Source organism: Neodiprion pinetum, chromosome 1 (assembly GCF_021155775.2).
Source record: "Neodiprion pinetum isolate iyNeoPine1 chromosome 1, iyNeoPine1.2, whole genome shotgun sequence".
Taxonomy (NCBI): domain Eukaryota; kingdom Metazoa; phylum Arthropoda; class Insecta; order Hymenoptera; family Diprionidae; genus Neodiprion; species Neodiprion pinetum.
In genome coordinates, this window is record NC_060232.1 from 26,556,478 (window position 1) to 26,582,760 (window position 26,283).

The 26,283-nt window shown below is 39.3% G+C and overlaps 4 protein-coding genes across 9 annotated transcripts in view; 2 read left to right on the forward strand and 2 right to left on the reverse strand.

The window, feature by feature from the left end:
- Nucleotides 1–16,180, forward strand: part of Oamb (Octopamine receptor in mushroom bodies) — a 121,074-nt gene extending 104,894 nt beyond the window's left edge. For all 4 annotated transcript variants that reach the window (XM_046622671.2, XM_046622621.2, XM_046622458.2 and 1 more), the window contains 9 exons: nucleotides 4,387–6,142; nucleotides 7,560–7,697; nucleotides 8,248–8,346; nucleotides 9,199–9,326; nucleotides 10,734–10,871; nucleotides 11,317–11,596; nucleotides 11,745–11,909; nucleotides 13,154–13,464; nucleotides 14,893–16,180. In XM_046622671.2, coding sequence (XP_046478627.1) covers nucleotides 5,882–6,142; nucleotides 7,560–7,697; nucleotides 8,248–8,346; nucleotides 9,199–9,326; nucleotides 10,734–10,871; nucleotides 11,317–11,596; nucleotides 11,745–11,909; nucleotides 13,154–13,464; nucleotides 14,893–15,010 — 1,638 coding nt within the window. In that variant the 5' untranslated portion in view covers nucleotides 4,387–5,881 and the 3' untranslated portion in view covers nucleotides 15,011–16,180. The remainder of the gene's footprint in view (nucleotides 1–4,386; nucleotides 6,143–7,559; nucleotides 7,698–8,247; nucleotides 8,347–9,198; nucleotides 9,327–10,733; nucleotides 10,872–11,316; nucleotides 11,597–11,744; nucleotides 11,910–13,153; nucleotides 13,465–14,892) is intronic.
- Nucleotides 1–26,283, forward strand: part of LOC138191194 (uncharacterized) — a 214,539-nt gene that overhangs the window by 139,031 nt on the left and 49,225 nt on the right. The gene's annotated exons all lie outside the window — the stretch shown is intronic.
- Nucleotides 1–26,283, reverse strand: part of LOC138191195 (uncharacterized) — a 195,967-nt gene that overhangs the window by 114,158 nt on the left and 55,526 nt on the right. The window lies entirely within an intron of this gene.
- Nucleotides 16,115–26,170, reverse strand: LOC124217400 (facilitated trehalose transporter Tret1-like). Of its 3 annotated transcripts, none has more exons than XM_046623140.2 (7): nucleotides 25,882–26,170; nucleotides 24,579–24,681; nucleotides 22,576–22,837; nucleotides 21,758–21,918; nucleotides 18,823–19,098; nucleotides 18,510–18,757; nucleotides 16,115–18,145 (listed from the first exon to the last, which is right to left on the reverse strand). In XM_046623140.2, exons 2-7 carry the CDS (start codon nucleotides 24,658–24,660, stop codon nucleotides 17,732–17,734), a joined length of 1,443 nt encoding a protein of 480 aa, XP_046479096.1. In that variant the 5' UTR covers nucleotides 24,661–24,681; nucleotides 25,882–26,170; the 3' UTR covers nucleotides 16,115–17,731. The 3 variants fall into 3 exon arrangements, with proteins under 3 accessions (XP_046479096.1, XP_046479001.1, XP_046478906.1); XM_046623045.2 differs by having other exon boundaries at nucleotides 24,579–24,706; XM_046622950.2 differs by lacking the exon at nucleotides 25,882–26,170 and adding an exon at nucleotides 25,813–25,828 and having other exon boundaries at nucleotides 24,579–24,706.

A 26,283-nucleotide genomic window follows, 5' to 3' on the forward strand; every position in this document is an offset into this window, starting at 1 on the left:
AGTTATTACTATCGCATGCATAGTAACTCTGGTGCACCTACTGCATCGGTTTGAAAGGTTCAGGAAAAATTCCGAACTAAACTTTATGCTGTAGTTATATCACGGTTTGCTGTCTCTTGCAGAATATTCTACCTTCAGGCAGTTTGTAACAGTTCATGATTCTATAACAAATGCGCGTGCAATATTAAAAGTTATTTGGCACGGCTGCGTTTTCTTTTTTTCTTCACCGGTGGCACATTCAGGTAATTTATCGAGCACCGTAAAAGTGTTTCAGAGTAATATTTTAACTTTCTATGGGTTTCCATCACACGGCTATAACGTGCCATCCCTTGGGTGGGAGTAAAAATGTTGAGGCATCAGGAAATTCAAAGATATAATAACGAATTTACAAGGACACAGAAATCTGATTTCTAAAATTTCAAAATGCAGATGATCAACAATATAGAAACTTTAGTGTGAACAAGAATGTATGGAGTGCCGAAAAACAGAATCTTCGAAATTCTGGTGAATCTATATTTTGGCTCTCTGTGCTTTGACGTAAACTTACGCTTTTTGTCAAAATTTTGTACTTGCGACCCTTCGATTTTCTAAACCTTCTACATTTTTTCACCAACTTCCAAAGATTGCAATAATATCGGCATCATTAAATTTGTCGACGAATTTCTCCATGACTCAGGCAAGTTTGAGACGTGGGACAAAAAAAGTTGCGAGCACAATATATACACCACACGCCGATTTACGACATTGCGCAGAAAATAAGTGATCAAAGTATGTCATACGTTGTTACTGCGAAGTAAAGAAGAAAGGTATGTGTACTTGAAAATTTCGCAATAGAGATTTTCACCATTCCTCGTGCCTTTACGGGCCTAAGAAAACAAAATATCAAAGTCTTGAAGGATCAGCGCAATTTGTGCGCTTCGACGAAAGGTAATAGATTTCGAGTCTTGAACAGATAACTCGTGAGTATTTGCAGTATTCGGCCTGAGTTCCTAAATTAGAAACTCCGATATCGCGGATACGATTTATTAAAGGTATAACAGACTGCTCTCGTTTATAGCCATAAGCGCCGATATGCGTGAGTCTTCATTTCTGGAAAGAAGAAGAAAAAAAAAAAAAGAAATCCGTGAAAAGAAGACGTTGAATTTCGTATGAAACCTCATTTCAACTGTGTACACTTGCACCCTCGCTACATTATACCTGGTACACTTCAATCTGTGTGCAGTCTCTGTACGTGAATATACCAAGATTAACTCTTCACCTCGTGTGCTGAGCTCGTTCACGTTGCTCTAGTTTTCAACCGGCAACCGAAAAGCGAACCTGAAATAACTGACCGATCGGACATTGGACGATGTAAATTAGCTGTCTCCGGGCGGTTGAAAATCAAGGGAAAACGCGATTTACGTCAGGCTCTTAGCATGATTTCAATGATCTCGAGTAGCCGCATGTTAGTGAATCAGCTTGTTTAACATTACACATTATACTATCTACTAACATATGCTATTCGTAAAGAGGCATACAAATTATTGACATAACTTTGTCTTTTTTAAGTTTTCACACAAACCGTACGGACGGAAATCACATTATAATCTAATGCTTTGTTCCAAATGGTGCAGAATTGAATTTCTCAGCTGAAAACTAACGCTGTGCAAGAGGCTATGATTATGCCCGAAAATTATTCAAAAAAATTTCTCAGATACCGTACGGAACGCTGATGAAAGCTTTTTTCTACATCACTGTCGTACAGCCGTGGATCATCTATAATTTCCCATTTCGCAATTCCAACTTGAATCACCTTTACGCCTCGTGAGCTTTTCCCACAAAGGCTTTACCTCGATTAACAGTTTTTCATTTGGAACCGTCACCCTCGTTGGTCATTTATTCATTTACGTTTTCACTATGCAGACAAATCTGTGTACCAGAATGAGGTTAAATTTTCAACATGAATAAAGGCGCAAGATAAAACACAGAAATCAATTCGGATATAATCAACCTTTTACGGAAAATGGGGTTGCTGCGGCTTCAATTTACTCCCAATCCATTCCATGTGGGAATCCCGTTTACACGAAGGAAATCTTTCTTCGCTATTTTTATTCTCGTGTTTACTGGCACGGTGCGAAAATATAATTTGTTCAAACCGTGTCTCAACCTGCGATCCATGCTCATATTACTTATGATAAAGTTCATATGCCGAACCATTTGGTGATGAATCCTAAGTCATTCACGCATTTTCTATAACTGACACACTCATTGTAAGGATTTCCGTCTCCGTGGAAAGCTTTCTACGTTCATGAGAAGGTCGAGTTTAAGCCGTGGACATATGGTGTGTATGTATGTGCGTACAGACAGCAGGGATTTAGCGGTGATGCGGGAATTAGCAAGGGGTTGAAAAAGTCGGGAGAGAATGGAAAACAATGGATGTTTGAAAGAGGAGTCGGTCAATTTAACCTTACCTTCTTTCGCAAATATTCCGTAGTGAAATTTTCTTGAAAATACATAGCTGGAGGAGAAGCTCCTTTGTGATAATTGCACGTCTACTTTTATTGCTCGTAATTTCTCTATCTCCACACACAACAGCAAACTACAAATGCGATGCATCTCTTACGGCAAACTTGAAGTATACGTGTACTTAATACCAATCTGGCCAAATGCTTTAGAATCCGACTCTGTGAATGCTTTCGGCTTTTTTAAATTCACCCTTCGCATCTCGTTGCTAGTTGGGTATCTCTTAATTAACTCACGACCAATTACTGCCGGTCTGTACACCACAAGCAGTGGCTGCACTTGAGAAGTAAAAGAATATCTTATACATATCCACTAAATAACGTAATCATATTTCACTTATCAACGCCAATGCACGCTATACACCAATTTATCGTCACAGATTCGATCTTATCGAGGACTGAGTGTGTAATTATACTTGCGGCCAGTTTTACGATCGGCTTGTTCATCGTCACTATAATTATAACCATAACACGTCGATTTCACTTTCCTCTTTTTCCTTGCTTTCATCGTTTCGTTTTCCTAATTTCAACCAAACATCCACCTGCGATTATCGATTAGGGAATATGCACCATTCAAAGATAAAGTGTACTCTGTATCTTTACTTTCGAAGAAGCAATAAAAGACGCTCAACAATCCGCGATTATTTATTAAATCGCCGATCACGAAAAGAGTAGGGGAAAAATATTGATGGAAAGAATATTCTCGATATATTGCGATCGTATAAATTTCACCAACGAATAGTTTCGAGTCATATCAACGATAGAGAAACTCAGCTGACCTGAGCATCCTTCGTTAACGTCTGATTGACGTGTAATCCTATACATTTGTACAAACGTATGATCGTATATGTTATACCTAGGTTATACATGTGACATATTTCAAGTACAAAATTAGACGAAAGCTGGATATCGTGTGCCAAGGTTATATCGATCAACCGCTAATTACAAATTCAGTATACGAGTATAACAATACATCAATCCTACGTATATAATAAGTACGGGATTCTCCACATCAATTCGACTTACCTTCACGCCTCGTCAGCTTCGATTTTTTTGTTCTTCTGATATGTCGTTGTACGAGGTATGTGAGAAGACCTTTCATGGTTTTATTCAGATTTTTTGTGTCTTAAATTTTCAAAGTGCATCACATTCAAAATTTATTTGATTTTTTTTTTCAAAGTGTTATATCCCGGAAACTATTCGCGGTACAATGATGAACAGAATGAACAAACTTTGGGAAATTGAATGAACCTACGAATGAAAGATGTTTCATAATTTTCACAGCTTGTCCAAGTCTTGTTTTTAACGATTTGAGAGCAGAATAACTTTTTTCTCAAAGCTGGACTATTTGATTTTCTCGATTTTTCAAATAGATTTCTTGGATCATTCACATGAACCACAAAGAAAATTTCATCGTGGTAGGCAAATTCGTTCATGATGAAGTAAAGTAGATAAAAGTGAAAATTAATATTACATGAATCCGATTTGGGGTTACCGTGACGACTCAGAATAAAAAATACTCGGTTTATGGCAAAAACTAATTTATTTGGAAACGACTCTTCTCACATAATCGTACAACATATCAGAAGATGAAAAAAATCGAAGATTATGAGGTCACTAAGCAAGTTAATTTGACGTGGACAGTCCCATATGTGTAAGTGATTTTGTAATTCGATCGTAAAATAATACTTTTTTTGAAAAAAAAAAACACATCTGCACTTGATTACCGCTTCTATTTTAACAACTGCAAAACTCGCGATGTTTTATCGGGAGGGAAAATGCCTTTTTTCTACCTCATCTACTCCAACTTCGATGAAATATTCGTCAGATATATTATCGAACGATATATTTCTCACGCTCAGAATAACCCTTACTCTTGTTTCAGGGAGGAATTATGAGGAGAACGCGGAGGGTAAAATGATATCGAGCATGTAAATCGCAAAAGTGAAAAAAAAAAAAATGCGGTTCGCCAACTTTGAGAGGATTTCCTAAAACAATAAATTTACTTTAAAAACAAGAGAAAGAAGGAACAAAAGAAGTGAAAAAGGATAGGAAAATGAGACCCAAGCGAATTAAAAAAGAATTATACTTCAGACTGCTAAGATACAGACAATGTTTAAAATACCGAAAGATTATTTAGCTTTGAGAGAATTTTTACGTGAATTCATCGTGTATAACTACATTATACGTACAATAAAAATACAGGCTGCAGTGACAAACATATTTCAAAAAAAAAAAAGAAACAGGAAATATAAATAAATATACAGGATAAAATAATTACGAAATCGATCTAAAAATGAATGTAGATAGCATGAAAACGTCGCATGCGTGTAAAACTGCTTTGAAGACAATTTATCTTAAATATACACGTAAATATGTGATTGAAACTCATTAAATGTATCTTTTATTTTTCTGGCTGTGATTTTTGAATAAATAATACGTATATATAGATATGCGCCAAAACTCCGTGGGTGCAAGGTCAACATTTATTATCCATAAAAAACTAATAATAACAACAAAAACAACAGCAACAATGACAACAATAATAATGACCATAATTTAATATATATATGTATATACATATTCGTGTAAAGGCTGATTATATAAAATATATTATATGTCAACAAATTATTGCCCACCTACCATGCATGTAAAAGCAGTCAGTATGGTTTAGATGTGTAAATTAATCCAAGCCCGCAATAATAAATAGACAGTGATTGTGGCCATCTATGACGTGATCAATAAACTGTAAATAGGTATGCACGTAAACCGCGGTGCGTTAAGTTAATTTAGTGTTTCGCCATTAATAATAGTGTAGCCGTTTATATGCCATTACCCTTGATGTCCGTAACCACACAATTGACACATAAATTAAAATATGATAATAAATACCGCGCACAAGTATAAAAGCCATTGTAACCTGTAACCAAAAATTGACCAAAGACAAGCGAAAAAAAGTATAAAAGACGAGACCGGTCGCGGTGTGCGGTAAATTAATTAATCAAGTAATTGATCAGGCCTCATTGAGATTGAAACATTCGCGCTACCTCTCGGAGGCTGGGGAAAAAAGAAGAAAGAAGTAAATGAGCCAAGCCAAAAGAGACAAAAAAAAAAACAATGCTATTAATGAAATCAAAGACTTTCTAGCTTGTACCTATAATGTCTAATTGACCGCATCGAGAACGTTTGCAAGTAAAGAAACTAAACGGTATCGAAGAAAAAAATTACTGGGGAATTAAAAAATAAAAATTATGACGGAGGTTCTTCGTAGAAATTTTTTCACACCAACCTAAAGGCGAGTGAAGAAATAAAGAGGAGAAAAAGAGTAGGACAAAGGAAGAAGAAGAAGAAGAAAATGGAGAGCCGGAAGTGAGGCTAAGATGCGAGAGCTCAACGAGTCCGCCTGTGCAGCGTTGTACGAGGGCGTCGAGTGGGCTGGGCCAGGAATCGTCGCGACGCTCGTCGTCCTCGCCGTTGTCAACGTTATGGTAGTCCTGGGGAACGTTTTGGTCATTCTGGCCGTTTACCACACGTCCAAATTGAGAAACGTGACCAATATGTTTATCGTCAGTCTCGCCGTTGCGGATCTAATGGTCGGCGTAGCGGTTCTGCCGTTTAGTGCCACTTGGGAAGTATTTAAGGTAAGAATATTTACCCCTTCTTGGGTTTTACCGTGATTTACATCGTTCATTTTTGCAATTTAATTTCAACTTGACAATGTTCACTTTTATCCGTGGACTTTACGTTCAATTATCTTGCTCACGAATCGTGTATCGTGGGAAATAATAGAAATAAAAATGCCTGCGTCCCGAAAGTGAAACTGAATTTGATTAAAAACATCTCTACTTATATGGGAAAACAGTAAGAACTGAAAATTCTAATGAAGGAAGTTCGGTTATCGGTCCATGTGAAAGGATTTCATTATTTTATCACATTTTAATATGAAAATCGCTTCTCTTGTCAAATTTTGATGAATCGAAGCTCGTTTTATCGTTGATGATTATAAATTCTTCGCAAATCATCTGGAGCGCAACTTCAATAACGCTAGTATATGGGGTGTTCCATGTGAACTCGACCAATGATTTTCCGTCAGAATTTTTTATTTGCTTCAAGATTTTTTATACGATTCTCCGATCACAAAAAAAGCAGTCCTGAACTTTTCCAATTTTTTTCCTATAACCGTTAATTTTGATGATCATTCAAAGCTATCTAAAATTGGCATTTTTTACAACTCTCAAAAAATTTTCAAAAATCTTTTCATTTCGATCATTTTGACATCGGCCAGTGACGGGACGATTTTTTTTTTTTGATTTTTTATAGCATTTTGAACGTCTTAAAAAAACTACATACCATATTTCAACGTTTACCAAATTCTCCAAAAATTACCAAACATTTTGCGTTCAACTCTGAATCTTTTTACGCAAAGACGTAGAACCTTCAAGGAAATCAAGCATGGTGAGGAAAAATCATTGGTCGAGTTGACATGGAATGCCCCCTATGCACTTTGAAAACTGTAATTTGAATAATTATAACCAGTTATAATGACTGCATACAATTTTCTCAGGCTCTAGTCCATATAAACCTAAAAACAAATTTATCTCGAGCAATTTGTAGAGACTTGGTAGTAAAAAAATGACCTATAATTCATAAAAATCGCAAAAATGAAAAGGTTTTATTGTTCACGATATTGAATCAATAAACGGACTATCCTAAAATTAATCAAGCTTTTCTGGTTGAAATTTTTCCGTGCCAAGTAAATATTGTATGAATTAAACGTAACTTGGCGAGCTTCGATCACAGCATTTAAACTTTGATTTCTTGCAATCTTTCTATGTTATTTTCTTCAGCCTGTTCCCTCAAATCGTACCGTTGTTCAACTATTTATATAAGTTGTATATGTAGAGCGAGAATCTCCAGTTTTTCTGTTTTCGTTAGCCATCGTTCCCTGCGGTTACAGTTAAACATCATTGGAACGGAAAGTAAAATTCTTCTGTAGCGGAGAGTCTGCAGGGATCAATCAGCTGTAACTTTGCTTTCTGTCCTCTTCTCCCCGTAAAGGTTTGGATTTTTGGTGACATTTGGTGTTCCGTATGGCTTGCCGTAGACGTGTGGATGTGCACGGCCTCGATTCTGAACTTGTGCGCCATTAGTTTGGACCGATACTTAGCTGTCACAAGGCCAGTGAGCTACCCACAGGTATAACAACGATAAATCAATATATTCATTCCGCTAATATAGAACCTAAAATAGAGGCGCGTTATCGATAACGTGGACTGAATATGCATGCGCCAGACTATAACGAGGTGAAATAACTTCATCGATATTACGGGTCCCGGATTCTTTCGGATCAGTCACGATGAAAATCACTAAATTCGATTTCACGCCAAGTTACCCCAAAGTCAATTCATCAAACGGACAATAAATTGAAGAGTGTTAAAAAATTGTTATTTACTCTATTTATAAGCCTGATACTGTGAATTTCAAGAATTGACTCACGCATTTTTCTTCTCTTAATCACCTGAGAGTTACTTAATAATTTCAGAAACCCCGTGATTACGCTCAGGTGAATTAAAAAATTCCTAACAATCTTCAAGTTGACAGTTGTCTTCATTTTACACTTAAGCTATTACGTAATTACGAGCATTGAAAATTTCGAGTAGCATTCAACGCGGCAACTTTTCTATGAGCGTAATAATTAATCTTTGTTCCGCAACGAGGAATTGTTGATATGTGGTTTTAAACGCAGATCATGTCACCAAAGAGGGCTCGACTTCTTGTGGCGACTGTCTGGGTCCTGAGCTTCGTGATATGTTTCCCTCCTCTCGTGGGCTGGAAAGACAAAGAGGTATAATTAAACTTGATCAATTATCTTCTTACCCCATCGCGGATGTATAAAAAACGCGTTAAAACTAACGTGACACAGTTCGACGGAGCAATTGGTCTAAATTCCCGGGCGATTATACTTTTTCTGTTACAACTGCAAAACAGCCGGTAGAAAATTACTTTGGAACAATTAAAGTTGTAAAATGAACTAGAAATAATTGTGCTGTCGCACGAAGGTATGAATAGCGAATTGGTGCAATTATCAATTACACCCACATTGAGCGTTGCGATTGTAACTTAATATCCAGGAATGACGAAATCGTGTTCCACGTTTACAACGTCCTAATTACCAACAATCGGATTTCACGTAACTTCGTTGAAATTTTGTCATCTACGTGTACATGTACACACACACACATACATATACATATATATATATACTTATATATACAACTATATACCAACTTGGGGGCTGCTAATTTGTACGATACAATTCTGAACAAAAGATACAAAGGTCTGAATTACTCGAAGACACGATGTGGGACGTGTCAATAAGACGGATCCAAGTTGTTACGCGTCTATTCATCAGTCAATTCATTTCGTTTCAAATTTGTCGCCTCAATTACTTGAAATCCAATTACACCAATTGCCGCAGCAAACGTGACTCTGACAATAAGCGAGCGAGCTATGGAATCACGGCGTAAAACCAACGGCACGCGATAATACCGCTGCTGTTATCCCGATCACGATAGTAACACGTGGGATTTTGCGTTTCGGTTACTTGACTCTTGGGTATGCTTAAGTTATACCTGAAAGAGAATAAAAGTGAGCCTCTCATTTTCTCCACTTTAACTCTTCTCGTTTTCCATCCCAGGTACACGCACCCTACAACACGACTCTGTCGCAAACCGGACCCTTCAATATGACCACAATTTTTATTCCGGTCGCTCCCTGTCCCTGGATATGCGAACTCACCAATGATGCCGGGTACGTCGTATACAGGTGAGTCGACACTGTTGAAGCCATTAATTATCCATGACGTTGGTGAAATTCGTACTCGGTCATAAAGTGTCCGTAAATTTTGGTAACGAGGAATCTTGAAGCCTCCGTATAACGATGTCATGCTCGAAAATTGTAACGAAGCTGCAATGCTCAAAGGTCCGCGAGGCACGGTGTCTGAATAATTCATTCGACGCGATATACGGTCATCGCAATTTGTTTGATAATTTTCAGGCCTGACATGTAATATCCGGAGTTTACTAGATGACAAAGTTGCGTACGTCTACTTTGCAGTCAATCTAATGCATACCCTCCGCAAAGACCCACGGTGATAAAAATACCTTCGCCTTGACCACATACGACTGGATGTATTGCACGGTATACGTACGCGCAATGACGGAAGTTGAGGCGAATTTCAAAGGACAGTCGCAAAAACCGCGCATCTACGTACTTACCCAGATGCCACGCTCATGTGTGTCCATACGTCCTGTGTTGTGTCGGAAGTGTTTTCAAACATTGAGAAAAGCCTGGCCGGGACAGCTACGCTCGATGTATAACAACTACCGTGCAGTAAGTGAGAGAGAATGACGAGGAGAGGAGCGAGAGAAAAAGAGAAGTTGAAAGGAAAATAAAATAATGGAAAAAAGTTTTCGCCACCCTTGAAAAGAAAAAGTGACGACTATTTTCGAATTAGCATGAGGATCCGGGGCGGTGTGATCTTGTTTTGAAATCACTTAAAGTTTCGACAAGCGATCCAAGGATTTCGCACACGGCTATAAAGTCTTTACCCACATAAAGTTGTGTTGATTTTTTCACCTCGCATTTTTTACTTCGCTTTCTTTCTCTTTATATCGGTTCGTAAAATTCCTCACTCCGTAGTCATCTTTGTAACGCACGGTAGTTGCAGGTTCTATTGTTCTTCCCAGTTTTATGATGCAAATAAAGGAGCGAATGATAAACTCCGGGATTCATGATGGCAATTAAAATGAACAAACGTGCGAATGAATATTTTTCTCTTTAATGCGAATCATTAAATGCTTACTTAAAATCGGCGTTTTAATTTCATCTGATGTATTCAACGGCACGAAATTTTTGACGCTGCAAAATATATCAGCTAATTGCATGATAATTCTCGTAGATACAACCCTGGCAATAAGTTAAACGTAGTTAAACGAGATATACGGATCTGCTCTTATTTCGGTGTTTTTCATCGCCTGAAACGTATCCTGTATTTCCCAAATTCGGTGTCGAGTTCGGTTGCCATGCGTTTGTAACCACCCATCCAAATGATACCAATTTCTAATATACCATCAACCGCGATCCGATTCGTAAAATCGCATTTTATTCTCCGTCATTGATTGATTATCGATACGATGGCAAATATGAAATTTTAATTTTTCATTTGCGTAGCGCACTCGGTTCCTTCTACATCCCAATGCTGGTTATGCTCTTCTTCTACTGGCGGATATACAACGCTGCTGTGTCGACGACGAAGGCGATCAATCAAGGATTTCGAACTACAAAGGGCTCGAAAATGCTCGGCTCACGGTAAGCATTGAAATGTGGAGAAGTTGTGTTGTTCTCCGATGTAAGCAAACATTCTCATCCTATCGCAAATTACACCCGTCCTCTGTAAACATGAATCAGTGAAGACCCCATGGTATCTACTTCGCTTTTCAAATGAACCAATGGAAATCGAAATCAGCGATATGACTGCAATTTGACTCGAGTCACTGGTTCGCATTCATAGAGCACCGCGTGCAATTTGGGATACCCGTGTCAATGGCTGGCCGTTGTATCCATCAATAGACGCAAACACGGAACGTGCCTTTGATCTTGCCGAGGGATGAAAAAAATAAAATAAAAAATAAATGTTCAGTTAACCACGATCAGCGGACTACCGCGACACGCTCGTCTCTTTGACGCGTTTTAATTAACACCGGGCAACGCCTGATTGGTCCTCAATCTGGTTCTCCGATTCTCCCCGATCAAGGTTCGACGAGCAGAGACTGACATTGAGGATCCACAGAGGTCGCGGAAGCCTTCACAACGGCAGCAACAACGGGAGTCCCAGGAGCCCGGAGTCAGGTCGCAGCTCTGTGCGGAAAGAAAAGATCAAGATATCAGTTTCCTACCCGAGCACTGATACTCTCAACACTAAATGCAACACCTTGGAACGCACACCGTCAAGGTGTTCGCAGATGTCGGTGCACTACAGCAACGGACAGACTCAAACGCAGCTGTGCCCGAGTCCCAGAGCCGCTCACCTCAAGGTATAAATGAACTTGTGGAAATCCAACAGAGTCCGAAAGACTCGAGCTGGGCTCGGGTGAAAACACGTCATTTGCGTCATAGTGCCACCAGATCTACTCGGCATCTAGCTTTCTCTATAACCCAGTAGTTGTGCTTTTCACTTGTCAGGTGGGGGGTGTGAACAGGGTAGGAAGTACCAGGAGACAGAGCCGACGAAGCAGCTGCGAGAGCCAAGTTACTGGCGACGATGCATCCCTTCGCGAACTGGCTCCTGGTGTCGACGATAAACCCTGCAGAGTGCCGAAGATGGGGAAGAGGAACATAAAAGCTCAGGTGAGAAAACATCGTTGCAGTAACTCACTCTCATCCATTTCTTATCCATCTCCTCGCTATCTTGTGAACGGGGTTATGAACTTCGCTGGTGTAGGAGAAGAATGTGGTGCATCTTGACGTCTTGCAGTCCTCCTTGATTTATTGGATTCTCTTTTTTTTTACACGCGAAATATGGTGTTCGGTCCTAAAACGTCGTCGTGCCAAAGATAGGAGGCATTTTTAAGGTTTATTTCAAAGCAAGAGTCAAGATCGGGGAAATTTTTTTAACACCGCACCGTCATTTTTACCGCATGGTAACAAATGTTCGGACAGTGAGCACTTGGCGTTGTAATTCAATTCGAGAGGCACCGTTTGACGTTTTAACCGAGGTAGTGACATTGACGGAACGGCCGATTCGATCGCTCTGGACGAAAATACGTTTCAGACATGTATCACCCGAGGTTTATAAACTACAGAGTTCAATCTCGTCGTGAGATTGCATTTGTGTATTTTACTGTAGGGTGCATAAAACGATGCAACTCTGTTATCGTACTGTCATTACGTGTCTAACTCATGCATGGGCTCATTTTCTTGAAGCTTTCACTTGTTCCCGTTCATATTTTTTCAAACAGAAAAACATAGAAAAACATTGGGTTGAGTGTTGTTTGTATTGTTTGCAATACAGAGAAGTTGACGCGGCAAGCTTCATCTTGCTTTTTCTGTAGAAAAATTTGACCAAGTTCCAATTTCGTCTTTTTCGGGCAACGAACAAATAAGTCAATTTTCCGCATTGTAACGGACACCCAGGGAATAACGCCACGATGAATTATCGTCACATTTGTTACGAGTTTTATTTATTTACTTGAGCCGTTTTGAAGTACAATTATGATAATTACTCACGCAACATTTATAAAAAAAGGAAACCGGCGATACTGCCTGAGGTTAATTACGAGGGCACCCAAGATCAATACATATCACATATTTCTGCGTTTAACAACTTCCGTAAAATGAAGAAGAAAACATTCAAAACATTGCTAAAACATTCCAAGCAATTCCGCACAAAGGCGTCGCGCTTTTTAAGCTCATGAAAGGTTGACCAGTCGAAGGGAAAGTGAAACGCGTATTTTGTTATTCAAAAATCAAGAGTATCCAGACAGTAAATTATACATCGATGTACAACGCAAATGGAAATCAGAGTCGAAGGTCTGGTTATTATTTTATTTTCTGTCTTTCTTCCCCGTCGGCTGTCCACCTTCCTCCAAAAGGTGAAGAGGTTCCGAATGGAGACAAAGGCCGCCAAGACCCTGGGCATCATCGTCGGCGGATTCGTCCTCTGCTGGCTTCCATTTTTCACAATGTACCTGGTGCGAGCGTTCTGCCCGAATTGCATACACCCGACGGTCTTCAGCGTCCTATTCTGGCTTGGCTACTGCAACTCCGCCATAAACCCCTGCATATACGCCTTGTTCAGCAAGGACTTCCGGTTCGCCTTCAAGAGGATAATATGCAAGTGCTTCTGCAAACGGAGAGCCAACACCCTCAGACGTGGCAGCGACGGGAGTCAATTAGCGACCCGGTAAGTTCATCCCAAAGCACAACTTTACGCCTGTTTTCTCCAGCTGAAAGAAAAAGGTGGAGAAATCCTTGGTCGAATCGAAGCAAACCATCTGCACCGAGACGCCCAACGGAACATTGATTATTCCCGGTGGTTCATTGCTGCCTGAAGTTTCTCCCGATACTTATCAAATCCGCAATTTATTATTCGCAATCACGCGATCCAGAGACATAGGCGAGTCGTAGGTGCAGTGATGTATACTCCGTTAGTAAATATCTACGAGCCAAGTTTAATCGAGACTTCTGTTTTTCACTACAATTTTTGCAAACCAATTCCGCGAACGCGCATTAATCAAGTGACCATGATCACAGCCTTCGCGTTAAAAGCTCAGAGATGTTCGTACTAAGTACGAGAGAACCGCTTTGAAGATTGGTCAGCGGAGCTTTTCGCAAGCCTCGTCATGTCCGGCAATAAAAATCGTTTATACAATCATTTTCGCGCCTGCATGCATCTGCCGGAAGTTGGTTGAGGAGATTGTTGAGGTAGAATAGCGTCGTTGGCACATCGCGTCCGTATCATAATGTCTGGAAAGTGATAGCACATACGTCTACAATGTATCACGTCTGTCCGCGACGCATAACGTACCCGCTAAGGTGTGTAAGACGTAGTGCAGGAGAACGATATTACCCAACATTGCGGTAATAACCCTCTCGTATCTTTACTCGTGATGTTCCTGATGTAAATGCCTTCCGCGTACTTGCATCTTTTGTACGATGCTGTGTGTGGGTGCCCGTTTTTATTCTCCTCCTCCTCCTTCCTTCCTTCCTTCCTTCCTTCCTTCCTTCCTTCCTTTCTTGCTTCCTTCCTTCTTTCTTTCATCCATCCAACGCCTGGTAGGTACGTAAGAATGCCGCAGACCAGACGTGACGACCGAGAATGGGATTTCTTTACAGCAGTAAATCTCAGTAGCGATGCAACGCGGAGCATATAAGCTATATTTCCTACTGTGCATTACTCAAATTACTCATTTCTCGTGGAGATTTACAACCACGTACCGAGGCGGTGAAGAAATCGGTTGCCTACCTGTAGCGCGGATTCCAGTTTCGAACATAATTTTCTGGCTTTCTTTCTGCCCACAATTATGTAGGTACCTACTATTCCACCGTTGAAAATAATTTTCGCGAACGTGAAAAAATCTTTCGTGAATAAACGCATCAATTACGCGAGTCTAGTTTTACGAAGTTTATTGGACGTTTTATGACATTTCCTGACAGTAATATTTCACCCGATACAGGTTTTTTAAAATTAAGACAATTTATTCACCGTGCCTTCTGCAAGAATTTGTATAAATTTGACCCTAAGGAGCATCGGGTCATTTACCGATTTAAATGAGAATCTGACGACACGCGGTGCGCGCTAGAATAAGAAATTTACACGTTTCAATTTCAGATGCGATCGAAGTCCTAGCTATTCGGTGAGGACGCCTCATCACGGCGTCTCAATTGAGGATTCCGATCCTGATCCGGGTTCGGATCACAACGCGCATTCGCAAAGCGACTCCAGGTGACTATAGCAAGTCAGGTCTGGCGCGCAGAGGGTGGCTTTCAATCCAAGGACTTCCAGGGTAATAATTTCGTGAAAAAGTTCGGTGCAACTGCAAGAGAGACGATAGGGCAACTCTTTGCGGGGCTAGAGGGCTGCCTTAAGTCTCGCGGTTCAACCTTATTCACATTCGTATCAATTCGGTTTTTCTCTTGTGAGTCTTTTTTTCAAGGTATCCAATTTGAAAAGGGACATTCTCAAAGATCGCGGTTCTATACGCGTCGGACACATATTTCATATTGTTGGTTAGTTACGCGTTTTACTTTGTCTGCCTCTCCATAGTCCGCAAGAAGTCCTCTGTCCAATTTAAGTTACTTCTATTTTGGTACTTGTATATATTTTTATTTTTTTTTTCACATTCACTTTATACCGCATATTATATTCTTCCGAGAAAATATTTCACGAAAAACTAACATTAATTTGGAAAGCAGGATATTGTCAGCCCTACGACGTAAACTAAGCTTTTCTTCTACGGAAGACCCTTTCGACGACGTTGGCGCGCCAGAGCACTGGCCTAAGAAAATAAAAATCACGTAATCATTCAACGTGGAACATAATGATATTCCATTTATAACTGACAAGTAATTCTAGTCAAGGTACACATCGGTACATCATATTGATATAATACGCGCGATAAGAAAAATTCGATTAAAAAAAAAAAAGAAAAAAAAAAACAATCAAAGCACGTTCATATCGAGTCTATGAACAAATATAAGAAATACTTACGCGTATAAATATAAGTCAGCCAGTCGCATACTCATGCACATAATCATTAAGAAATTGTACATTTTCACGTTTATTTCATCTGTCAAAGAGAAAAAATGAAATCTACTCGTAATGTATAGACCGTATATCTATACGTATGTATGCGTATATAAAATATCGATCGAATCGTAAGACACATCGTGTGACGAATGTCGTCAAGGGGCTTAGCGCTTAAATCAAATTCAAGAAAAAAAAAAAAATATGTGAATGAATAATACTTGTTGTTAACTATTAATTAATGTAAATACAAATTGAACGCTTCTTTACTATTTAAATGTTTCGTCCACGGAAACAGGATATCCTGATTGGTGCATCAAGTTATACATTATGTAAGGAATAAATAAAGTACGTTCTTCAATTATATCGTAAATATGTATACAGAGAATGTAAAATGGTTAGAGCACAGGCCAAAAGAAACTAACTTTGTCATTATTAACTTACAGGTACGTCTGCAATATGTTGACAAAGGAATAATAATATTAATAATAATAATAACAACAACAACAACAATGATAATAAGAATAAACAAGAGAATTATTGAGCATTATAAATTAATGTGAACCAACAAAATTTTTCGTTGGCTAAAACACCTATGTTCGCCCATTAGAGTTATCGATTAATTCACAAGGTGTAATTAAACTGAATTATTTCACTCTTATTCTGAGATTAAACATAATTCCGCACAAAGTGTTCGCGCGGTATATTTCACTCGTAAAACTCAAATACGTAGTGCAAAAGTTTTTTTGCCTTCTCGAAAACTTTGAACTGACTGGCAATGGAATGCTATGATTCGAAGCGTGGTAAGTGTATAGATATGAAGTTTTCAAACTACGCAAAAATATTTATGCAACCAATTAGCACGCGAATGAAACGGTCAATAATATTTGCGAGTCACAATGCTAGTGCGATGTATTTTCGAGATATAACTACACACCAACTGTTAAAAACTGGATGACACATACACCTATAATATATGTATACATACAATATATAAGCTACGCCTCTTCTAAAATCCAAAATATAGCACATGTACGCACACCTATTTATACGAGAAAGCGGGGCAAGATGGTATCACGGTAGAAAATTATGCGAAACGAAACACTGAGAAATTGAGTAGTTTTTGTCAAGGCAACGCAGGATTTTGTGAGATCAAGTGAAATTTAGTTTCAGCAACAGAATATTTTCATATCGGTAGCTGGAAAATTTTTTAAATGATTTGTTTTTTACACAGGTAGAGAGTCAGTTTTGTCCCACTTTCCCTTGCGCGAGTACCATGAAAAGTAAGTCAACATCGAAATTGTCAATAATCAAAATTACAAGCTGGAAGTTCCAATCAACTATGGATCTTTACCGCCTCGCTTAGGATCCGCATCTACCACCGTGATATTTTTGTTTTTTCAAAAATGAGAGTCAGCAATGAAGTGATGATTTCAGGTAATTGGATGACATTTTATTCTATTGTAATAAGGCGATTCAATGGGTAAGAAATAACGTGAAAAATCTTGTCAATTAAAGTTGACACAAATTGATATTTCGGTTAGTAGGAGAGGTTAAATAGAAAGTGATGAGATTTGCTAACGAAAATAGAAGAGTGAATCTTGTGGTTGAGTAACGACTCAAGTTAAAACTCAGTTTCCGAATTCTCTCGGGAAGCTGCAGTGTGCCTTGAGGTGAAAAAAAAAATGATGAGAATCCACGATGATGCAGTAACATTCGGATGGCAGTGGTCGCCGTCAAAGCGACGTGAAAGTAGAATCAACCGGGTTTCTCGTTTCTATTAACAATCTTGAATGTGCTATTCTGTCAGGGACGAGGGATGCGCCATTTGATCCACACGTCGAATTTATCCTTTATTCTTTATCGTTCCGTCCAAAGCTATCACATCTCGCAAATCCGAAATGCGCTGACAATTGTTCCCAGATCACAGCCTAGTCTGCTCGGTAGTGATAGTATAGATTTCCATCGGTGCGACATCCATCGGTGCTTTCTTGATCTTGTGAAGTTGGAGCTGGATTTCCTCCTTCGTCTTGCCCTTCGTCTCCGGTACGACGACCGCGACGAATATCGTACCGATCATGCACAACAAGGCGAACATACCGAACGTCAAGGGCAGACCGATAGTGAACTGTAGATTGATGAAAACCTTGGTAACCACGAAGGTCAGCGACCAATTGATCATCGCCGCTGCCGCACTGATCGTACCCACGACGTTCGTCGGCGACACTTCGTTCACCATGATCCAAGGTACTGGTCCACATCCAATTGCGTACATGCTTATGTAGATTGTGAAGAATATCAGAGGCACCCATGGAATACCGTTCGTTTGTACTCCAGCCTGATCAGGAAAAACGCATAACATGGTACAAGGATTTCATTGAGATACGTGCTGTTTATGGACTAGGTGTAATACCGATGCGGAGTACCAGGTTCGTACTTTTGTTAACCTTGACAGTGATTAAATTTCCACCGAGAGAAAGAATTTACGGTTTACTTGAGGGAAATTGATTTGCTTGTAAAGAACATTCCATCGTGTTATATCATATAAGAAGCATGTATGTTGCCATTGTACGTACGCACAACGTAACTGAACTGTAAGTGCTGAAGAGTTCGACTGTTCAATGGATTGCTATTTCTTCGACTTTCACCAAACTCGGTACTAATGTACTCGGTGAGAGTGGTGAAAGCGAACAAAAACTGACCTGAAAATGGAAATGTACTGCCACGACGATGAGGCAGACACCCATGACGACCGTACTGATCATGAGGAGGATTCTCCGGCCAGCTTTGTCGGCCAGCACCGTTGATACGACTGTCGCAAGAACCTGAGCGACGCCCATAATGGCAGCGCAGACTGTCGGGGTGAGGACCGATTCTTTGGCAACGAAAAGCTCCTCGGCGTAGAAAACAACCGCATTTATTCCGGACAGTTGTTGGAGAGCCGTAAGTCCTGCGGAAGAGGATTGAAGAGTTTCAAACTAGCTCACAGCTCGTGATTGGAATTCCCAGACTCACCGAAGGAGATTAGGACAGCCCTTTTGTGATTCTTTAGCTCCGAAAATCCTGCCCTCTGCTTGCTCTGGGATTCTTTGTTGAACTCGAGCTGCGCAAGCTCCTGCTGAAACGGGAAATCTCTACCTCTGAGTCTCTCCATCGCTCTCTCGGCGTCCTTTCGACGATTTTGGCCGATCAACCACACCGGGGTTTCCGGCATAAAGATGAAGCTCAGCAGCAGGGCGGCCGGTATAGTGGCTGAGGTCATGGCTATCCATTTGAGATTCCCGATCAAACCTGTTGAATGGGTAAATTTATTTTTACAATGTTTGAGAAAAAACAGGCTCGAGTAATGCATATATGTATATTTCGCTTGTATCGTTCCCACGCTTATACCACTAATCTCCAATTGAAATTCACATTTTATTTGCGTCACATATTCTACAAGATTGGCAACTACTTTTTTTTCAGGCAAATTTATGAAACACTCATCCATATAATTATATTTACATGTATGGGACATTCCACGCCAACTCAACCAATGTCGGACCCTCACCATTTTTGATTTTATTCAAAATTATTTGGTGCAATTATCCCAACTCCGAAAGAGTACTCTGAATTTTGTCAGATTTCTTTTGAGGAAATCTGTTTTGCTTTTGATTTTTGAAAGCAATATGTTCTTGCTTGTAATTTAAAAATCTTAAGAAGTCTTAAAAATTTTATATTAGATATAAAAATTTTCAAGCTAGACTCAAAGTCGGCCTACGTTCGGATCTACTCTTATTTGAGCTTTACAAGAAAAACAAATTGATAAAAACTAGAAGCAATGCTTAGTGTTTTATGGGTTACTGCTCAGACATTTTTATACACAATCCCGGAATTTGAGAATTTTTTTAGATTCTTCTGAAGAGATTTTTATTCCTCAAGACAAACATAAATTGATAAAATTACAAATAATTCATCAGTCGATAAGAATCTGCCAAAATTCTTAAAAATCCGGTGTTACGTACGAAAATCTTTGAGTGGATGCCTTTAGCAAACTGACTCATCGTTATAATTTTTTTCAATTTTATTTCTTTAAAAATGTGAAAAAAGAACAGATGCGAACGCCAGTCCAATTTTGGTTAAGACTTGAAAATTTTGATAACTGACACAACTTTTTCAAGAATTTTTATGTTACGGCCAAAAACGTGTTGATTTCAAAAGTCGCACCAAAACAGAGTCACTCAAAAAAATTAGAAACAACTCAGGGTACTCCTTTAGAGTTGGTGTAATTGCTTGATTTGGCGCGGAATGCCCCATACATACTTTGTGACTTATTGTTATGTGAATGTCCGAAAACGTTCACCGAATTAAAATTCTCACTCATACGAAACTCGTATACCTCAAAACATTTTTTCTGACGTAGAATATTGTACATTTCTGCGAAATGAGTGGATTGCAGTCGTTTTGCGAAAGCTTGATATTCGGCACTTGTTATGACTTTTGAGTGGTGACAAAATTCTTCGCCGCCTAATTACTTATTATCAATCGTGCTTTCATTAACCGCGAGGCACCGCAATTACTCGCAACTACTCCAATTAGAATTACATTATATCCCATCTCGTCTATAGCTACGGCAGAAAAATGAGGCGAATGTGTCTGAACACACACATAATTCTGGCTGTGATTCTTCCGTCGTGAACTATACGGAATATTCGTCGGCTTGCGCACCTACTAGGCTTGTACATTGACCTTTCTGATCCCGTCTTCGTGTATACTGAATTTTGACACCGACTAAAATACGCGAAAGAGTTTACAGTTTCACGGTAAGCCCGAATGTTTCCACCAAATCTGACTCCGAATATATGATGACTTAACTAACATCATTGGACACTGAACCATCGGTGTGACCTTCGTTTGGCTCAAATGTGGCATGACTGAACTGATCAATGGAACTACAAGGACATTTAGATAGCACGAAAAGCGCGGTAGCCAGTTTCGCTAACTTTTGCAACTTGACCTTTGCCAATCTATTAGGATTCAACCATCGTAATTTCTCCGTTTCGAAGACTTTGAGTTTCATCTTTTGGCCTGTTAACAACGTATCTCTTTTAAATTCAGTTGGTAGGTGCACCGTCCAAGGAGAAGAAAAAAGAAACAGCTCCGACTACAACGCGACTCTCTGACTCTCTGCACTGGAGATTTTCGTGATGGTTTCGGTTTATTTATTACCCCAAGTGACCTCATTTACCGTCGTAGAATGATATTTTTCTGGTCTCTGCCACCAGTTGCATCCCCTGCTTTGAGTGTCGGGAAAAATGCCACGAAAACAACGAAAGTAGTCGAGACCCCTTTACCGCGAGATTTTAATCACAGCTTCCACGCCATAACACCTCACAAATTGACGTAGTGGACTCGTAGTTAATTGAAAAAGGGAGCGAGATACAAGATAGTAAAGAAAGATAGATCGTAATGAAACGTGATAGTATGACTTGGTGAAACAGTGTGACATTGGTTCCAAGCTTGATAAATCTCCAACAAAACGCGTCTGGAATTAGTCTGCGGTATAAAATGCCTGTGAATAATAACCAGCCACGCGTAGTTATAGTTCAATAATGGGATAAGCATGATAATTGTTTGCTGAACAAATGGAAACAGGTGTAAGCTTACGGAAAAAAATGACACGTGTAATGTACAGACGAGAATCAATAATGTATGATAAAATTAAGGACATCTGAATTGACTTGAGCCATTTGTTCATCCAGGCGTAAGATCTTCGCGTTAAATGCGAATTTCACGTAATCAACGATAAGTGTAATTTCTGCTTGACTGAGTTAACTCTGCCATATAATAATAAGGTGCGAAAAATTTTGCACATTTCACGTGCGTCGACTTTCAGAGAGAAAAATAAAATAAATTATGGCACGCAAATATCTTTCAGCCTATAGTACGAAGTACAATGGTGTCATTCTACCTGTCAACCACCCCAGCGAAAGACCAATCGCCATCTGGAGCTCGAAAAGCGAGCCAATCGTACCTCGAGTAGCCGGCTCCGCGATTTCGGAAACGTACATCGGAACGATGACTGTCGTTGCCCCGTTTGCAACTCCGCTCAAAAATCGAGCCACGAACAACCTGTTTCAACATGAATATTACATTATACCAGTTATATTAACGATTCACCAATTAATTACTGCACGACGTTTGGTTTTCAATTCAAGACCGCTGAAACTCTCTATACTGGATCCACCTTGTTAGGCGTTCGTTTTAAACCAGTCGCTTTTTGGTACACTGTAGTGCACAATGTTGATTTTCGTTTTATTATGTTCTCGATATACATATAATGAGTATTAAATAATTTGTGTCAAGTATATGAAATAGCGGTCAAATTCTTTGACAAATCAGTTGCCGCTATTTATTTTGTAGAACTATCCTCACATTGCGAGAAGAGCGCAAATCGTGGAAAAAAAAACTCAATTTCTGAAACACGTCCAAAACATCCCTAAATCATCCAAAAAGTGTTTCTTTGCTCAAATGAAGGCGTTTTAAGTCAATGATTTCATTTTAAAGTGAACGGGCTAACGTTACTCGGAATGAATCGATGAAGAATAATGCAATGAGAATTAATGGCGTTCTTCCTCAACTAGCCCAACTTTAATAACGTCAAACTATGTCAAATTCAACTTGCGACCGTACGGCTGATTATGTAGAATTTCCGTAGGCCGGGAGTGTCAAATCTACTAATCCAAAAGACGTATAGCAAAAATTTTAAACGGATCTTTAAATAATTACCACAACGTGCTTGGTGCAAATCCAATCATGAACCAGAAAAGCAAACAAGGTACACCGATCATCAGTATGGATTTCTTCCTTCCAAATTTGTCGGCTACCCATCCCGCAGGAATCGCACCCAAAAGAGCACCCAGCGCGAGCAAGGATCCGACCCATGACTTCTCGTCGTTGCTCAAAGCTAGAGTATCCTTTTGATTGTAGAGCGGAAGTGCCGGGGATGACCAGCCGATATAGTTGGCAGCAGTCACGGCGGCCAGGGTAGCTAAGGTTGGGCATAATCATGCATTTGAATACTTGCTCATTTCATTTTATCTTATGTTTACGATTCGTTTTATTCAAGGAATTCGAACCGAGGCTAGATTTGGTGACGTATGAATTTACGACTAATCACCGGTGCCCTTCGAACCATTGCGTTACCAAACAAGTATGAGTTTAGAAACGCTGAAGTCTGACGGTGAATAGTAAACATTTTGTCATGAACCGTCCATCATTGCATCAACTTTTTTAATCAGTTACTTATTATTGCAGATGATAGAATTAAGTTGAGTTAATCAATCTAATAGGCAATCGATGATAAACGGAGACGAGTTTAAAGACAGGAAACCGTACAAATCAGACTGACCGATTTCGAGAGTTATCCTTGAACACAGAAACTATCTATTTAGAAATTAGTCCGAGAGAGTTTGACCAATTTTGCTAAGAATATAATCGGATCTCAGTTTAATAAAGCCAAATCAGATGCTCAGTTTGCATCGGGGAACATTTCAACTAGGCTCGAGTCATCATTGTGCAAACATGTGTTACATACATTATACATATAACGCCTGCACATAGACGTTCGTGAAAAATTGATCAGCAATTATTAACAAGATCTTGAAACGTGAAGTTACGGTGTCAAGTTAACATTATTCTCGGGGCTTAAACAATTTGTCTTTCTATTCGGGAGAAGAGTTGAAAAATAATTTGAACCACTTTTGCCGTCTGTATTCATCCTTGTATGGCTTCAATTTTCATTCCTCACACCTTGGATATAAGAACCAATCTCCAGAATTAAAATGATGCTTTGAGTGGTCCAAAGACTGTTTCTAAGTAAACCAGGCCACATTAGGGCACTAGCATAAGAGTTTGGTCTAAAAAAAAAAAAAGAAAAAAAAACATTTGACCGCGATGTGGGCTAACGGTGTGGATCGAATCTCAAAATCTTTTCATCCGATTGACTTGAAAGAACGGATCCTTTAATATTACATGTTCTTTGTGTGACCAGACAGTTTTTAAAAAAAAAATTGTAATCGTGAAAAAGGTATTCCAGTAAAGAAGAAGTTCAATTTTAAACGTTTATTATTAACAAATCAATGAATATTTTTTTTAAATCAGGAAATTTTATTATCGAGAATCTCTCCAAATTTCAACACAATCAGACGAATAAATTTTGAGATTCGATTCACGCCGTTTGACCTCGCCGCAGCCGAGTATTTTTTTAGACTAACAATAAGTCCATTGTAAATAGATATTTCACAATTAAAAAAAAAAAAAAAAAAACCTAAGAAACTATGTACTAACAGTATGTAAAAATCCGACCTTGTCCTTCTAATACCCGTTTAAAAAACTGTTTAAATCGAAGTGTGTTTTAGACCAAACCCACATGCTAATGCCTTAAGACAAATACTTAAAACAAATTGCTTCTAATTTTTTCTCTAGGTGTAGATCTATGGTTCTTGTACTTGAATTCGTGCCTCCTGACTTCACGAGCAATCAGGAAAGAGCCTCATCTGCTTTGATTAAAGTAGCCTCGAGGTCAGAAGGTGAAAACCTAGTATATTTCACAGATTGAAAGAAGATGTTCTAAAACCAACGCGGGAATGTTAATATTTTTTCGGATCTTTGAAAATTGTCAAGTTTCAAAATAATTATAGCGGGTGAAATTTCGAACGTGATAAACGCTTAAGATACATAACGAAATTTTGTGTCTTAAAAATAATTACTATTTCAGGTCTGGGACTTACATGAAACGGCTGCAAGGTACTGCGTCGACTTTTTACTCGTAGGCATCGGTGGTGAAATATCATCCGGAATTGATGAGGTCATTTTTGTACACAACCACACAAACTGTATCACGCAAAATGACGATGTACTGTACAAACAGTTTCACTTAGGATATAATATGAATCAGACAGCACGCTTAAAGAGTTCGATACGACATAAACTATTCAGATACAATGTATTTTCATAGTTTACTGTTACGTGATATTCTCGAACAGTGTGTCGTGGTCTTTCATATCCTATCGAACTTTTCAAGCAGGGGAAATGAGCGTCCCCAATGTAGAGACCTGCTTCTAATCCGACAAGATAACGTCAACGCGATTGAAATGAACCGTTCGCGAAAATCTCGTCCCGGCTAAAGGCTCGCCGCATATTTCGAACACTCTTATATACAGGGTGTCTCCTCATCTAGCCTTGTTCAAGGTCACGGCCTCATCGGGCACTCACCAAGTATATAAAAACGATCAGTGTCTTAATGATTTGGCGCCGAGAAAAAGTTGTTTTCTTTTTTTCACCAATTTCTACACGTGATGCAAGAATCTTTCATTTGAATTTTTAATAAGTAGTAGTAGTTAACTGACTTAATCGGCTGAAACGGTTAACTTGGGCAGTTGACTTGAGGTTAACCGATCGAAATAGCTAACAGGTCATCATATTTAACTAGTATCGTAATTAACAACGACTAATCAGCCGGCGTGTAACTGGCCAAACAAGCATGTAAAACGATCCTCTTTACGAATTGAAATATCAAGGCTGTAACAAGACTTATTTCATTTAGGAACCTTAATTCATAAACCCTATGCTTCGTTCGTAGCATCAGTTTTCTTAGTGAATTCGTAGTCGACTAGTTAACTCTGGCTTAACCGGTTAACCAGTCAACTATGTTGACTACGTTAACAAGTAAACAACTTCAACCGGTTGCCTTTTAGCTCATTAAGTAAGTGAACTGTCTCGGCTGGTTAAACCGGTTGAATCGTACAGCAATAGTAAAAGGTCCGACTTCTATGTAGTCTAGGTATTTATTATTCGATACCAATATCATTGAACATTAATTTCCTTATCGGTTCGCATCGCTCTGACGTATCGCGCTAACAACGAGGCAAGAGTCCGGAGTGCGCTTCTCTCCCGAGTCCAGGACCATGCCCGGCAATAAATATCGACAGCCCGACTTATCAAACATTCAGTTTTTTTCCTCACCCTCCCCGATGTCACGCATGTAACGGTTTCAATTCTCCCTCACACATTAAACTCGCGAATAGCACTAACCTCTCTTCGTTTACACGGTGACCAACCGACGTGATGTGTGCAATGCTTGCAGAAATATGGCGCCAATATCCACTAGCCGTTTTTGATCCACGGAAATTCCGTCTATCTATCCGTTAATTTATCGGAAAGATCCGAAACGAAGGTGTACGGATACGGTAACGTTGGGTTATTCGTTGAGTTTAATACAAGCCTCTGAGCGGACGAATCATGACTCGGTGTCACTTTAAAGACTTCAGATGCCTTAGAGACTTTTAAGACGACGAAACTGTACCTGGTACCGTTTCGCGCCACGCGTCATACTGCGAGTTCACACATCTGGCTGAACATCTGCGCTGCCAATGACAAATCTGAAGTCATCTCTAAACAGCCCCTTTCCTATCAAGGCATGACCTCATTTAAGGT